The 14,307-nt window shown below is 43.7% G+C and overlaps 1 protein-coding gene and 1 long non-coding RNA gene across 26 annotated transcripts; one reads left to right on the forward strand and one right to left on the reverse strand.

The window, feature by feature from the left end:
- Positions 1 to 409: 409 nt before the first annotated feature.
- LOC126980939 (uncharacterized) lies at positions 410 to 6,847 on the reverse strand. The gene is made up of 3 exons (XM_050831397.1): positions 5,824 to 6,847; positions 4,990 to 5,626; positions 410 to 4,073 (listed from the first exon to the last, which is right to left on the reverse strand). Exons 1-3 carry the CDS (start codon positions 6,126 to 6,128, stop codon positions 3,300 to 3,302), a joined length of 1,716 nt encoding a protein of 571 aa, XP_050687354.1. The 5' UTR covers positions 6,129 to 6,847; the 3' UTR covers positions 410 to 3,299.
- A 4,111-nt stretch (positions 6,848 to 10,958) lies between these two features.
- Positions 10,959 to 14,083, forward strand: LOC126981138 (uncharacterized). 25 transcript variants are annotated; one of them, XR_007733763.1, is made up of 7 exons: positions 10,959 to 11,695; positions 11,728 to 11,823; positions 11,888 to 11,951; positions 12,016 to 12,175; positions 12,208 to 12,271; positions 12,398 to 12,621; positions 12,749 to 14,083. It is a non-coding gene; the product is annotated as an uncharacterized LOC126981138 (long non-coding RNA). The 25 variants fall into 25 exon arrangements; XR_007733761.1 differs by having other exon boundaries at positions 11,728 to 11,951; XR_007733765.1 differs by lacking the exon at positions 11,888 to 11,951 and having other exon boundaries at positions 11,728 to 11,791.
- Positions 14,084 to 14,307: the final 224 nt, after the last annotated feature.

Below are 14,307 nucleotides of genomic sequence, written 5' to 3' on the forward strand. Positions count from 1 at the left end.
AGCAAGGGTGTCCTCAGCACACTACCCACAGTCGAGCGGAAGGGCTGAGGTGGCAGTGAAGGTGGCCAGCAGCGTGTTGAGAGGCAACACTGGAGCTGGCGGTAGCTTATACTGCGACAAAGGCGACTCAAGCTCTTCTCCAGTACCGAACACCCCACTGCAAGACATTGACAAGTCTCCAGCACAGCTGGCCACTGGTCGGCAGCTTGTGACAGCGTCCCAGTTGCCCGTCAGCATTGCAAGGTGGACCAGCACTGGAAACGAACTCTTAGGGACCATGAGTTGTGCATGGCTCAATCCCAGGTTGATCTTCCAGCGTCACAGAGGCGAGGCACCTAGGCAGCTCCGGCACTGAGCGTGGGCGACAGGGTCTGCATCCAGGGCGCGACCACAGGCGTCTTGAGGATAGGTCTGGCGTGGTCATGGAAGTTAGACCTCACAGGCAGTATGCAGTCAGGTTGTCAGGCAGCGGCAGAGTGTCTTTGCAACCGTTGGTACCTCAAGGTCAGCACACCACCATTGCAGCCCACGCCTGCTGACGTACAGACACCCCCTATGCAGCAGAGGACGCTGGCAACTTCACCTTCATCCAGAACATCATGGGATGCTGTACGACCTGCGAGACAGCGGAGACAGCCAGCATGGATGGCAGATTATGTTCAGCCACATTAGTGTACGTAGTGTCTTCGGGAGTTAGTTATTAAGTTGAGGAAGTCTGTTCTGTCTTGTTATGTTCTACAGATTTGATTTCGTTCACACAGTATTAATTGTTGCTACACACACACATACACATAACTTTGTATGTAGGACAATTATTTATGTAAATGTATTTCCCTTACATGTCAGTGTCATGGTTCAAGGATGTACTATTTACTTGGGGGGGGAGATGTGAGATGTATTACCTAAGACGTGGCAACATTGTACCGCACGGCGCCAGCTCACGCCTCGCGCCACTACCAACACAAAGGCAGTCACGGCCTCCCCTTTGTCACGAGAGGATGTATCACTACTCCAGTAAACAAGGACGAGGAAGCTGGTGTTTCTTTGGACCTCTCACAGGTAGAGATTGCAGACAGAGTGGTATTCAATAGGCCCATTACTTTGCTTAAGCTTGACAGTCCTTATACTGCCATCATTACTTGCAATTAATTCCAAAACCTTGCCCATCATCCAAAAGGGTCTAGGTTTGTTCAGGGCCTTAACTAATACTGTCTCCTATTTAATTCTATTTTCCCAGCCACTTTGATATAAATTTCTACTATGTTCTCTAAGGCTCAGCAAATAGCTCTCATACCACAGCTTCTTAAAGTTTTCTATTATTTCCTCTTGTACTTCTAAGGTCTTTTCTAGTGATGGTTGGCTTTGATCATCAGTCCAAACCTCACTAGCATCTTCTCTGAGTATCAGTGAGGAATTGCCATGTAGTCTTAGGAAGGAATTAGGTGTTATGAACTCTAGACTATCAGAGCAAGACCTATATGTCAAAGGCCTTGAGTTTATAGCAAGTTGAATGTTAGAGAGCATTGTTAAAAGCTCAAAGTATGTCAACTTGGCTCTTCCTACTGCCTTATAAAGGCTGCCTTTCAGTACTCTGATAAGTCTTTCCCAGGCCGAGCCAACCCAAGCTGAGTATAAGGGTATTCTAATATGTTTATGTTACACTTCTCTAGCTCAGATTTAACTTCCTCGGACCTTAGAGAGTTTTCAAGTATGGATCCACCCTTTAAAAATGACTTGGCATTATCACTATACAAGTACTGAGGAATGGAGCACCTATTGCAAAATCTTTGAAAAGCCAAAATAAAGTTTTCAGAAGACATGTCAGGGAGTAGTTCAAAGTGGACTGCTCTTATGTTGAGACAAGTAAACACCAGAATACGTATACATCTTTTCTGTATTTACACTGCTTTCTTCTTTAACCCAAAAGTGACCTGTATAGTCTACACCTGCATGCAGAAAGGGCTTAATCAGGTTCATGTGGTGCTTGGGCATGTTAGTAAATTTAGGATACTTGAATGCTAATGCATTATACTTGGTACATGTGGTGCAGTTGCTCAACTCTGACTTGACTGCTGCCCTACTTTAGGGATCCAATATCCTTGTTCCCTTAGGTAATTCAGAGTGTTGCCTATGCCTAAATGTTGTACTTTCAAGTGGCAGTAATTTATTAGTAATGATGTGAACCTGTGCTTTCTGGGGAGCATTATAGGGTTATGCACATCGAAACTGAAGTACAAACACTTTGCTATCCTGCCTCTAGATCTCAGGATTCCCTTTTCATCCAGGAATAAGTTAAGATTCATTACTAAAGGAGGAACTTTAGCATTATTGATGGCACTCTCTTTCAGATAGGCAATTGCATCAGCAAAACATTCTGCTTGAGCTATTTTGATCCAGCATTCATTGGCTTTCCTTCTAGGATCATAACCCTTCAATTTGCTTAGGAACTTAAATAAGTATCCTGTGCTTCTCAATAATTGATCATAATCAGAATATTTATTTATGTTAAGTATGCCTGTATTTACTTTATTATTTTGGGAAGTATTAAGGCCGTACTTATCTGATGTTTATGATTAGAAGAAATGCTTAGCAAAGGGTACTGAGGCCACTTCTCAAAATGATTTGTTAGCCAATCTGGACCTTCAAGCCAGAATTTTAGTTTGCTTAATTATATACTTGCTGTACGTTAATCCCTCAGTGGTCGTATCAGCAGGATTTTCTGCTGTGTTTACATAGTGATATACCACTGGGAGTTTGAATTGTTTTGTTATTTCACTCTTCAGGCCTTCTACCTTTATTCCTCTATTCCTGACAAACTTGGACTTTACTTTGGGTTCCTTGGTAATTAGCCAATTTAGGACAACCTGGGCATCAACTGAGATGTTGATGAATTGGAATTTTATATTGTTGTAGGCTTCTATTATTACTGGTAAACATTTAAAGGCTAAAATTACACCCATCAATTCTAGAGTAGTTATTTTATGCTCATTTCTCTTATTTAGAGGAGCCACCTTTGCCTTAGAAAAGAGGTAAGAGGCCTTATTATCTTCACTCAGAGCTTAGGCTACAAAGCCATAGGACTCTACTGAGCTATCACAAAAGATATGCAGTCCATAAAAATCTTGCTTGTTGAGTGCTTGTCTGGGTTGGACAACATTTCTAAGTCTCTGTTCAAACGTTTCATTTCAGTGAGATCATGCCAGTTATCAGTAAATTGTCCACATAAAAATTATTAATTAGTAGTGTTTGCTTACATTTGTCTTCTGGAAATGTTTCAGCATGATGTTTCATGACATAGTTTAATCTGAAAGGAGACGAAATATATAACCAAAAACTATACTTTTATAGCGATAAGCTACTAGTTTGTCTCCTCTCCTCCAGAAGCAAAATTTATTCTGGTCAGCTTCATTCTTTAATTTGACCATAAGGAATGCTGGCTTTATGTCGCTAAGCATTACCGTTTTGTTTGTTCTGAAGTAAAAAAGCAATTTTAGGATAGAACCCATTAAGTCTATTCCGGGATAGGCAGCCTCGTTAAGTGAGGGTAATTCCTTATTAGTTTTCAGAGAACAATTAAAGACAGGTCTTATTTTAGTTGTTACCTGTTCTTCCATCTTAATGACTGGCCTATGAGGAATCCAAACATATTTATCATAATCAGAAGGTTTCACCTTAATCTCCTCTATTATACCATCCTCAAGTTGTTTATCAAACACCTCTTGGTATTTGTTGATGAGTCCTTTTCGTTTTAGATGGTCCACTGTCCGGTCTAGTACTTTTAGAGCAACAAATTTATTTGAAGGAACTGACTTTATTTTATCAGGATACCAGGGCAACTCTACATTATAATATCTGTCCTTGAAAGTTATTCCTTCTTTAAACTCATCAATTTGGTCTTTATCAAAGGACAACAATTCTCGGTCGTCTTTCTTTATGCCCATGGACTCTGAACTAAAGAGATGTTCAAGTCCATTGTCAACCTCACTATCCTCCAAGATGTGTTCTAATGAATTGAAATAAGATTTGAGAGGATCCATTACCAGGTTGATCGTAGTTTTGGTTTGAGGACTTAATTAGGGATGTACCGATGTGTTGGTATCGGTGGTATCGGCACATTTTAAGAGTATCGGTATTGGTATCAGCTGATTTTCTGCCGATACTACCGATACTTGAAGGAGTTTTGGACGTCGCATGTCACTCGTTGCAAATAATTTTGTTCAACAGAAATTGGGTTTTCTAAATTGTTGAAAAAATATTAGAAAAGTGTAATTATCTAGTATCATGATACTACAAGTTTGGAATTTCCCGCAATTTAATTTTCATCACTTTAAACAAAAAGATTCATATTACTTTGAATACAAGTATATAACACTTAGTATACAGTATAGCCTTTGGTATCGCGGATGCATACAATACAGGTTTAGTACTAGTAGCTTCGGCGCGGGATTGGGGGAGCCCCTCCACTCGCCTCATTTGCCTGCCTCAGTCAGTCAGGCAATTAAGCCCTGCAATGGGGCACGCTGCCAGGGTCTGGGGATTTTTCACAGTCTTCATGACTATGGGCACCTTTTTCAGGCCAGCAGTGATTACTTTTTTTCTTCCCTTTTATGGTGGAACAGCGAGTAGTGGGTCTTTTCTTTTCTTAACATTTGATATTGCCCTTTAGCTGCTGGAATTGTTCTATAAAAAAAATCACTGCACAGGTATCGGTGTCGGTCAAATATTGGGGTATCGGTATTGGTCAAAATTTTGGTATTGGTACATCCCTAGACTTAATGACTCTTCATTGTCCCTTTTCAAGGACTTTATCATAGATTTACCCTGACTGTCGCTCAAAAAACTAAATACTGTGCCCATAGGGGCAGCTTTGTTATTTAATACCAGACAGGAACCACCTAGAAGTTCCTTTCATGTTACAGATGACATAAATTGAAAGATATTGATACCTAACAGCATGTCTACTGTTATTATTTCATAGTTTCGTTATTCATAAAAGGTCTCGTCTAAAAGGCCAATGTTCTTATTTTTGAAGATATTAATAACTTCATTCATTCCTGGGACTTCAAAAGTTATGTTTAGAGTTCTATCCACTAATAAAGGGACAAAAACTAATCTCTTTTCTAGTTTTATCCCCGTGGACATCTGTTTGAATTCTCTCGTCTCTTGGCCAAGGTATGTGCCTACTTCACATTCCAAGGCATGTAATCCACTGACGTCCTGGCACAGATCTTTAGCAGCTGTTTCCGATATATAAGACCTTTGGCTACCTGTGTCTATTAAACATCTCACCTTCCTACCTTTCTTTCCATTCCTTAAATTCAATGTCATAGTAGGAAGCATTTTTGATGAATCAAGGCTTCTCTGAGCCAGACACAAACTTACGCTGGTCTTCAGTCTGGGGTCTGATTTGTTATCTTGCAAAGGACACAGAGAAGTTAAGTGTTCCCTCTTTTTACACAACTGACATGCAAACTTTAATTTATTTTGCTTGCCGTAGCAAGCAGATTCAACGTGTCCTGAACCGGCACATCTTGTACACAAGGACAAATCTCTAAGTCTTTCGACTTTATCTTCATATTTAGGGAACTTAGAGCATTTTCCCAGAGAATGTCCCTTAGAGCCAAAAAGCTTACAAATTGATATCTATTTGAGGCTTATTATTTGACTTGAAATTTTGCATTGTGCTCTTGCCTTCTTTACCCTCTTTAACTTTACAAGGACTTCCAGGTTAAGCATATTTGCTTGAAGGCTCATAGTTAGGTTTATCAAAGGTGTTTTTCCTGATTGGTGCAGTATTAATTAAAGTTTTTATTGCTTCGTTACTATTGGCAAAAAATGTCAGTTAAGGTAGGAGAACTATTGGACAACCTATGTACCAACTCTCTCTTTAAGGCCACGGGTAGTTTGTCAAAAACAAAGTGGCTAATTAATGAGTGTCCAGCAGTTTCCTCTGTTAGTAGGTCAACATCATGAGCCTTTAACTCGTGTAGGTAAGACCTCATTTCATTCAAATAAACTTTAACAGAAGTATAATCAGAGTCAAATTCCCCAGTAGGTGCTGCTTTTAAAATGTTCTTGTAAGTTTCATCTATGATGTATTTCACATCCAGAAACTCTTGCTTAAGCATCTGAATGGCCAGGTGGTAGTTGGCATCTGAGATGGTTAAGGGTTTGACTACTGAAACAGCATAATCCCTAATTACCCATACAGGTACAATTGTTTGGCAGAGCCAGATAAGTTTTTTTCTGGAACTGATAACATTATTAAACTATGTTAGGAAGGTATTGAAGGCAAATTTATCTTTCTCCTTCCCTGTAAAGGTTCCACATTGTAGAGGTGGAGGCCTACTTTCACCTAGGTTTAAATTAGTCATTACTTCCTGGAATTTATCAACCGAATCATTACCAGCGGGTTCTCTTTGAGCATTCACGTAATATTGGTCCAAGTCTGTGCTGATTTGCACCGAGTAACCTACTTGGGAGTCTAGCTCATTACAAAAGTATGTCTCCTCATGAACACTCAAATCATGCTGATCTATAATGTCATTAATTTCTCTATCATAATTCTTGATTTCTTGCAGCTCAGCTTCAGTCTCCTTTAAACATTTTTTGCAGAAAGAGGGGGTCAACTGTCTAGCCTCATTCAACTCATTTAACTTATTGATGTTAATGGTGACCTTGCGTTTGTGCACACTCCTCTTTCTACACAATGAACTAATTAACTCTTTAGGGGTGGCCTCATTCAGTTTTTCCTCCCTAGATCCAGACATGGTTAACAATATATAAAAGGTTGTTTACCAATAAAATTTTACTTAAAATTACCTACAATAATTCCTCTAATCATTCACTGCAGGGAAGCAAACAGGTCCAACCCTCTAAGGCTGAGGTACGGAACAAGCATGCACCCAGCCACCGCAATCCTCAGGGCCCAATGCAACGAGCACAACAGCATTCAGTTGAATGAAGCTTGAGCTCGCCGCACCGGATCCCAATTACTTGCGATGGCTGAGCGCGTATCTAATTCCCCTCGTGATGGCTGAACGGATAGCGTGACGGCGCCACGTTCAGGAGGACGTGAGTTTAATCCCCGCCCGGTGCCACCAAGCTGGGATTTTTCGGCCGCCGCCGAGTGGCTTAAAACTACCCACATGCTGTCCAGAAGACCACCTATCAACCCGGACTCTAGATTCTAGGATTAAAGATGAGCTCCGGGAGGGCAGCATGAGCCAATGCAAGATGGCGCCACTATAAACACTCGCTTGCGCCAGAACGGGCCGGGCCAACCATCAGGCCCCACTGGGAAGAAGCCTTGGGCCGACCATCAGGATCCACCGGGAAGAAGCCTACCGGCGCAATAAGCCACTATGTAAAAAAAATAAAAAATAAATAAATAAAAAATTTTAAAAAATTTAAAAATCCAATTTCAAGTGGACCCCATCTGCAAAGTACTTGGGGTGGTTTAGATAGTTGGCCGCCCCTAGCAGTATTACATTATCTACCAGCTTTTGTTTTTTGAGGGTCTTATTTAGAAAGTTATTCAAGACTTGCCTTCACCGGTTATACTCCACAGGTTGCGGGGTTCCAAATTTATTTCCCTTGGAGCAAAACCTGGGTTCAATCTGAGCTGCCAGGGACAAACAACTGGGGCCAACTATCTGACGCAGTCATTTATAGTATTCACTGGCTCTGAGGTTAATGTCTGTGTTAGTTACAGAGTCAACTATTGAATTTCCCCCCAGAATAGTGACCACTACGTCAATATTTTGGTTGCCCAAGGCTTCAAGAACCTCCAGGTTGTTCAGAAAGTGAGGGTAGTCTTTGCCAGGATGAGCCGAGAATTGAAGTTCAAGAGATGCCTCCTCCCCGCAGTCCAAGGTCAAGGTGGCTTGCCTCTCTGGCAGTCTTTGCAAATACTTGACGTAAGAGTGGCCCATTATCGCCACCCTCATAGCTCAGATTAAGTTGGAGGCTTGATCAAAAGGCAGCGATTTAAATTAATCTGAAAGGAAGGTGGCCTTTGTGCTGAGAGGTATATTATGACAACTTGTGTTAGTGGCAGCGGCGCGAGCATGGCGTGGAGCCAGGCCGGTTTGTTTACATTTAAGCCCAATTCACTGCTCGGTAGTTACTACTTATTCTGAAATATGTTGCTATTTATAACAACGCAAGAAGATCGCAATCACACGTGGCCAACTTACCTCAAACAATAGGTAGATCACTCAGCTAAGGACTCACTAACATTTAAAATCACTACAAATAGGGCCCATTATAGTAAGTTAACCTGTGAATCACTTAGCTGAATATGATGATGAGTTTCAGAATAAGTAATCCGACACAGTCGGCCCTGCGTGAGACCGATCACTTGTAGTAATAGGTTGTAGAAGTAGAGACCGAGGAACTGCGGAGACTGAACAGGGAGGTCTGCACTGGGTGACTGCTGCTCTGAGACTGGGGCCAAGCTGCTCCTGATTGCCAATTCGTAATTTCCAAAACGACCCCTGAATCTTTCGCTCGTAACTTGGTTTCTTTGTTAATAATACGTACTTAGTTTTAGCTATGAACCACCCTCACTTCCCAAACAACCCTTAATTCCTAACACGCGGGGCTGGGCTGTTCTGACCTCACAATTGGGTGTCCTGGTGACATCTGCTGGGATGACTGATAGTGATGTTGAGGGGAACTTGCCTGTGGTAACATGGGCCTCAAATGCCTCCTGTTTCTGTGAGAGATGGCCATTTCCATCTAGCATGACAGTATATTGATGATGCTGGATCGTTTCTGTTACGATGCCTGTCCTGTCCCACAGCCTAGTTGCCTGGTTTTGCAGCCGCTAACAGGTGTCAGGGGAGAGCAGTGGCAGCTTCCTGGGTGTGTGTTGGCCATCAATGTCTCATTGCCCTCTGCTACCTAGACTTTAACATCGTAATATTTGACTCCAATGCTTGTCAATGTATAGATGCCACCGATCTGTGGGAATGGCATCTCATAGCCATGGCAAGTTGCGACGGTGACTTGCCCACCCCTCAGAGTGGAATATTATGGTACTATAAGATGACAAGAGATGCCTTGTCAGTGTCCAGGCTCAACCTGCCGTCAGTGTTGCCCATGATTATTCTTTTCCCATTTTGACAGGCTGCCTCCACCATTTGACTGGAGGAACTGTGTGGTTGAGACTCAAACAGTGACACCCCAGGTTTTGAAGACTGTGGTCACCTCGCTGACAAGATTCATTCCTCCATCTGTAGATATGTGCTCTGAGGCTCCAAACCGGGAGAAGTAACATCTCAGCTGGTTCTTGGTTCTTTGGGAGGAGGTGCCATTGGGAGAGTAGGCTAGTTCTAGGCATCCAGTTAGCCTGTTGGTGTCAAGGTATAGTATATGGCCATTATGCTGGAATGTGTCCACTACTGTCATCTGGAAGGAGTATTTTGATGGTGGGGTGAATACCAGGCTGGGGGTTGTGATGGGGTGTGGCTCTTGCAGTCCACGCACAATGAGCAGTGATGTTGCAGGTTTCCTTTGATCCCTGGCCAGTACACACATTGCCTGGCTCTCCACAGCATAGAGTCCAGGCCTTGGTGCCCTGCATGCAAGTTCATGCCCACCCTGCTGCAGTGTTTCTGGGCTAACCATGTGGACAGAATTCTGCTCATACGTGTATATCACAATGTCTTGGGTAGCAGCTAGACGGTCCCTATATTGTAATAGGGATGGAGGTAAGCAGCTTCAAAAGACTTATGCCATTGTCTGATTGTCAGTCATTTGCCAAGACTTTGGCCAGTAACGACTGGTAGACAGGGTCATCTGCGGCTGCCTTTCTGACTGATGACTCGCCTATGATATGGCAGTCTTGTTCAATGACAGCAGGAATGGCAATTGCCATTGCCGTGGTCAGATCCTCATCCAGGCCTACGTCTGCCGCACCAGGGGCAGCCTAAAGTGCAGGGTACTGCAACAGGAAGTGCACAGTGCTATTTCTTTTTCCAGGTAACTTAACGCAGCTTCAATATTACAGAAGAACCTCATTATCCGGCATTCAAAACAATGGCACCCTCAAAACAACGGCAAATATTTGTGGCTCAAATTTACAATTTAAAATTTTCTTTTTATTAATATTATTATTATTATTATTACAGGTAACTCTCGATTTACGCGAGTTTGGTTTACGCGTTTTTTAAATAACGCGGGGTCCAAAATCCAAATAAATGTTTAATTTACACGTTTTTCCACTTATCGCGATATTTTATGGAGTGGCCAACATATGTCTCACGCATAACTGGACTAACATGGCGCAATACACAGCTGAGCTCAGTTCTTCCCGCGCGCCACTTGAACAACAATACAATACCCACGCTAATCAACAATAAGGGTGGGCAGGTACCAGTACCAGTACCGATACTAACGGTACCAGCTATATGGTTAGGTACCGGTACCAGACTGCTCGGTACCGGTACCAATACTAGCCAGTTGCTCATGGTGTCCCTCATTTCTTCCTCACACGAGTGAGGCTGAGACTGAGTGCCTGAGTGGATATCTCGGTGATATGGATATTCGCTCTCTCTCTCTCTCTCTCTCTCTCTCTCCACTAAATGAAGTGAATATTTATTTTTTGACAGAAACCTACCTCTTGTTTGATTTACATTGTTTTTGATTTACACGACCTCTTCAAGGACGCAATACTTGCGTAAATCGAGAGTTACCTGTATTATTATTATTATTATTATTATTATTATTATTATTATTATTATTATTATTATTATTATTATTATTATTATTATTATTATTATTATTATTATTATTATTATTATTATTATTATTATTATTATTATTATTATTATTATTATTATTATTATTATTATCATTATTATTATTAGTATTATTATTATTTTTATTATTATTATTATTATTATTTTTTTTTTACGTGCTGCCTCTAGCACTTGCAGGCTTTCTTGGCGGCCTTATGGACGGCTTCAGCCCGTCAGTGGCGCAGGCTAATGTTATAGTGGCTGCCGTGATGTGTGACTTGCTGGGCCCATGCTCCTCCCTGGTGCTCCTCTTGACCGAAGTCGCTGAAGTTAGAGTTGATTGAAGATCTGGACAGCATGTGGATGATCTTCCACCAATCAGAGATGATTTGAAAAATCAGCGTGTTCGGTGAGGGCTGGAACCTAGTCCACGCTAGGTCCTCTGGCTCACCACACCCGCACACTAACCACTCGGCCACCGCCTCCCCAGAGTTCCACTTAATCTTAAATTTCACTTAAAATTAAACACTTCAGTAACTGAATGTGTAGTAATAGTACTTCATAAATGTTAAATGATGATCTAATCAAGAAATATGGGCATTGAAATGTAGCGTTTGTAATTATAAAGGTTGCGTTTATCATCGGCGCAAGGCGATAGTCTATTCTTGTTTGCAAACAAGAGCACATGTGTTGTGCTGCCGGTGCCGTATCGAGACCTGCTGCCTTTCACCGTTATTACTGGGGCCGCATACTCAAAACATTCAAAAGTGCCTTTCGTGGCAACGACACCTTTCCGCCCCACCGTTCCCCGAAAAGTGCGTAAACAGAAGCTCACCAGGTTGGCGCCATCTTTGAAAACAGGGCTCATAAGTGCCTTTGCTGAAAGGTAGGGACGGAGCTGCTGTTGAGGAGACAAAGGTAGGGACGGAGCTGCTGTTGAGGAGGCAAAGGTAGGGATGGAGCTGCTGTTGAGGAGACAAAGGTAGGGACGGAGCTGCTGTTGAGGAGGCAAAGGTAGGGACGGAGCTGCTGTTGAGGAGACAAAGGTAGGGACGGAGCTGCTGTTGAGGAGGCAAAGGTAGGGACGGAGCTGCTGTTGAGGAGGCAAAGGTAGGGATGGAGCTGCTGTTGAGGAGACAAAGGTAGGGACGGAGCTGCTGTTGAGGAGGCAAAGGTAGGGACGAAGATGCTGTTGAGGAGGCAAAGGTAGGGACGGAGCTGCTGTTGAGGAGGCAAAGGTAGGTCCGGAGCTGCTGTTGAGGAGGCAAAGGTAGGGACGGAGCTGCTGTTGAGGAGGCAAAGGTAGGGACGGAGCTGCTGTTGAGGAGGCAAAGGTAGGGACGGAGCTGCTGTTGAGGAGGCAAAGGTAGGGACGGAGCTGCTGTTGAGGAGGCAAAGGTAGGGACGGAGCTGCTGTTGAGGAGGCAAAGGTATGGACGCAGCTGCTGTTGAGGAGACAAAGGTAGGGACGGAGCTGCTGTTGAGGAGGCAAAGGTAGGGACGAAGATGCTGTTGAGGAGGCAAAGGTAGGGACGGAGCTGCTGTTGAGGGCAAAGGTAGGGACGGAGCTGCTGTTGAGGAGGCAAAGGTAGGGACGTAGCTGCTGTTGAGGAGGCAAAGGTAGGGGCCAGACTGCTGTTGAGGAGGCAAAGGTAGGGACGGAGCTGCTGTTGAGGAGGCAAAGGTAGGGACGGAGCTGCTGTTGAGGAGGCAAAGGTAGGGACGAAGATGCTGTTGAGGAGGCAAAGGTAGGGACGGAGCTGCTGTTGAGGAGGCAAAGGTAGGGACGGAGCTGCTGTTGAGGAGGCAAAGGTAGGGACGGAGCTGCTGTTGAGGAGGCAAAGGTAGGGACGGAGCTGCTGTTGAGGAGGCAAAGGTAGGGACAGACTGCTGTTGAGGAGGCAAAGGTAGGGACGGAGCTGCTGTTGAGGAGGCAAAGGTAGGGACGGAGCTGCTGTTGAGGAGGCAAAGGTAGGGACGTAGATGCTGTTGAGGAGACAAAGGTAGGGACGGAGCTGCTGTTGAGGAGGCAAAGGTAGGGACGGAGCTGCTGTTGAGGAGGCAAAGGTAGGGACGAAGATGCTGTTGAGGAGGCAAAGGTAGGGACGGAGCTGCTGTTGAGGAGGCAAAGGTAGGGACGGAGCTGCTGTTGAGGAGGCAAAGGTAGGGACGGAGATGCTGTTGAGGAGGCAAAGGTAGGGACGGAGCTGCTGTTGAGGAGGCAAAGGTAGGGACGGAGCTGCTGTTGAGGAGGCAAAGGTAGGGACGAAGATGCTGTTGAGGAGGCAAAGGAGGACAACACAAGTCTCCCAGCTCACAATTATATGAAATACAACCTCATAACTTGGTTTTGAGTGAAATACATAATTTCAAGAGTTATTACTGGGTGGCAGCACCATAGTAAACTTATATTGCCTAATCAAATAAGGAGTTATGAATGATTTCTAGGGATTTTGAGTTGATTCATGAACAGTTATATAATACTGTTTTATCCACTCACAGTGAGGTGGACCCCAAGTAACACTATAATAGGCTAGTAAATGGAGTTACATTACTTCAGTAGATAGGACAATCGATGGTGTTGTTATTGATAAGGGATCATGGGAATGTGGCTACTGCCGAGTGTCAGGCTACGTATTGTTTTTTATTGCTTCTCAACGGACAAAGGGTACTTCTCACCCTCACCTGTATCAGCATGTTTTCTCACTCTGCACCATGCGAGGATTCTAGAATGTTCCCTCCACTTCTTGATGCCGTAGCAGCCAGCTGTGGACAGTGCTGAGTGATTGGCTCACACTTCTAAAATCACAGTTGTCATGGGAGCTGTGACTGGTTGACTCGTGAAAAGGTGCCTGTGAGGAAAATCCCGCCTTTCAGCGATTCAGCATGCCAATGTCGCCTTTGAAAATGTTTGTATATCGGGATCCAGCCGAAATGAAAAGCGTCGTTGGTGCGCCGTTTGAAACGGCGCCTTCCGTTAACTGGTGTCTGTTGGTAAGGCGTGTTTTGCGTACATGGCCCGTGGACCACTGGGCCTGTTATTTGGTAGGATAGGATGTATTTACTCTACTAGCAATTCTATAGGAGTTCTACTCTACTGAGGAAGCGGTGGTGGAGTCGTTAGCATGCCAGTCCTGCGTTTCACCGTGTCCAGGATGATGTGGGTTCAAATCCGCCGCTACCGGCCAGGAGATGGCACCACTATAAACACTTGCCTGTGCCATGATGGACGGGCCTTGGCCGAACACCAGGCCCAACCAAGAAAGCACACCAGCGCTATGGGCGTGAACGGGGGGAAAAAAAAAAAAAAAAAAAAAAAAAAAAAAAAAAAAATAGAATTGCCTTTTTTTTTTCCTTTTTTTTGGCAAAAGTTTATCCGGCACGAGCTTCCCCCTGTTCATGCCAGATAAACGACGTTCTACTGTACAGCAGTCAATATTCATATTGTAATACATATTCACCAAAACATGGGTGCTCAGGGCGAGGAACATTACATTAAGTGCAATAAGTGCACCTGCCGACTGCATGCAACTGGCAGATGCTGCTTGGATTTTATTTATTT

The sequence above is a fragment of the Eriocheir sinensis genome, chromosome 46 (assembly GCF_024679095.1).
Source record: "Eriocheir sinensis breed Jianghai 21 chromosome 46, ASM2467909v1, whole genome shotgun sequence".
Classification (NCBI taxonomy): Eukaryota; Metazoa; Arthropoda; class Malacostraca; order Decapoda; family Varunidae; genus Eriocheir; species Eriocheir sinensis.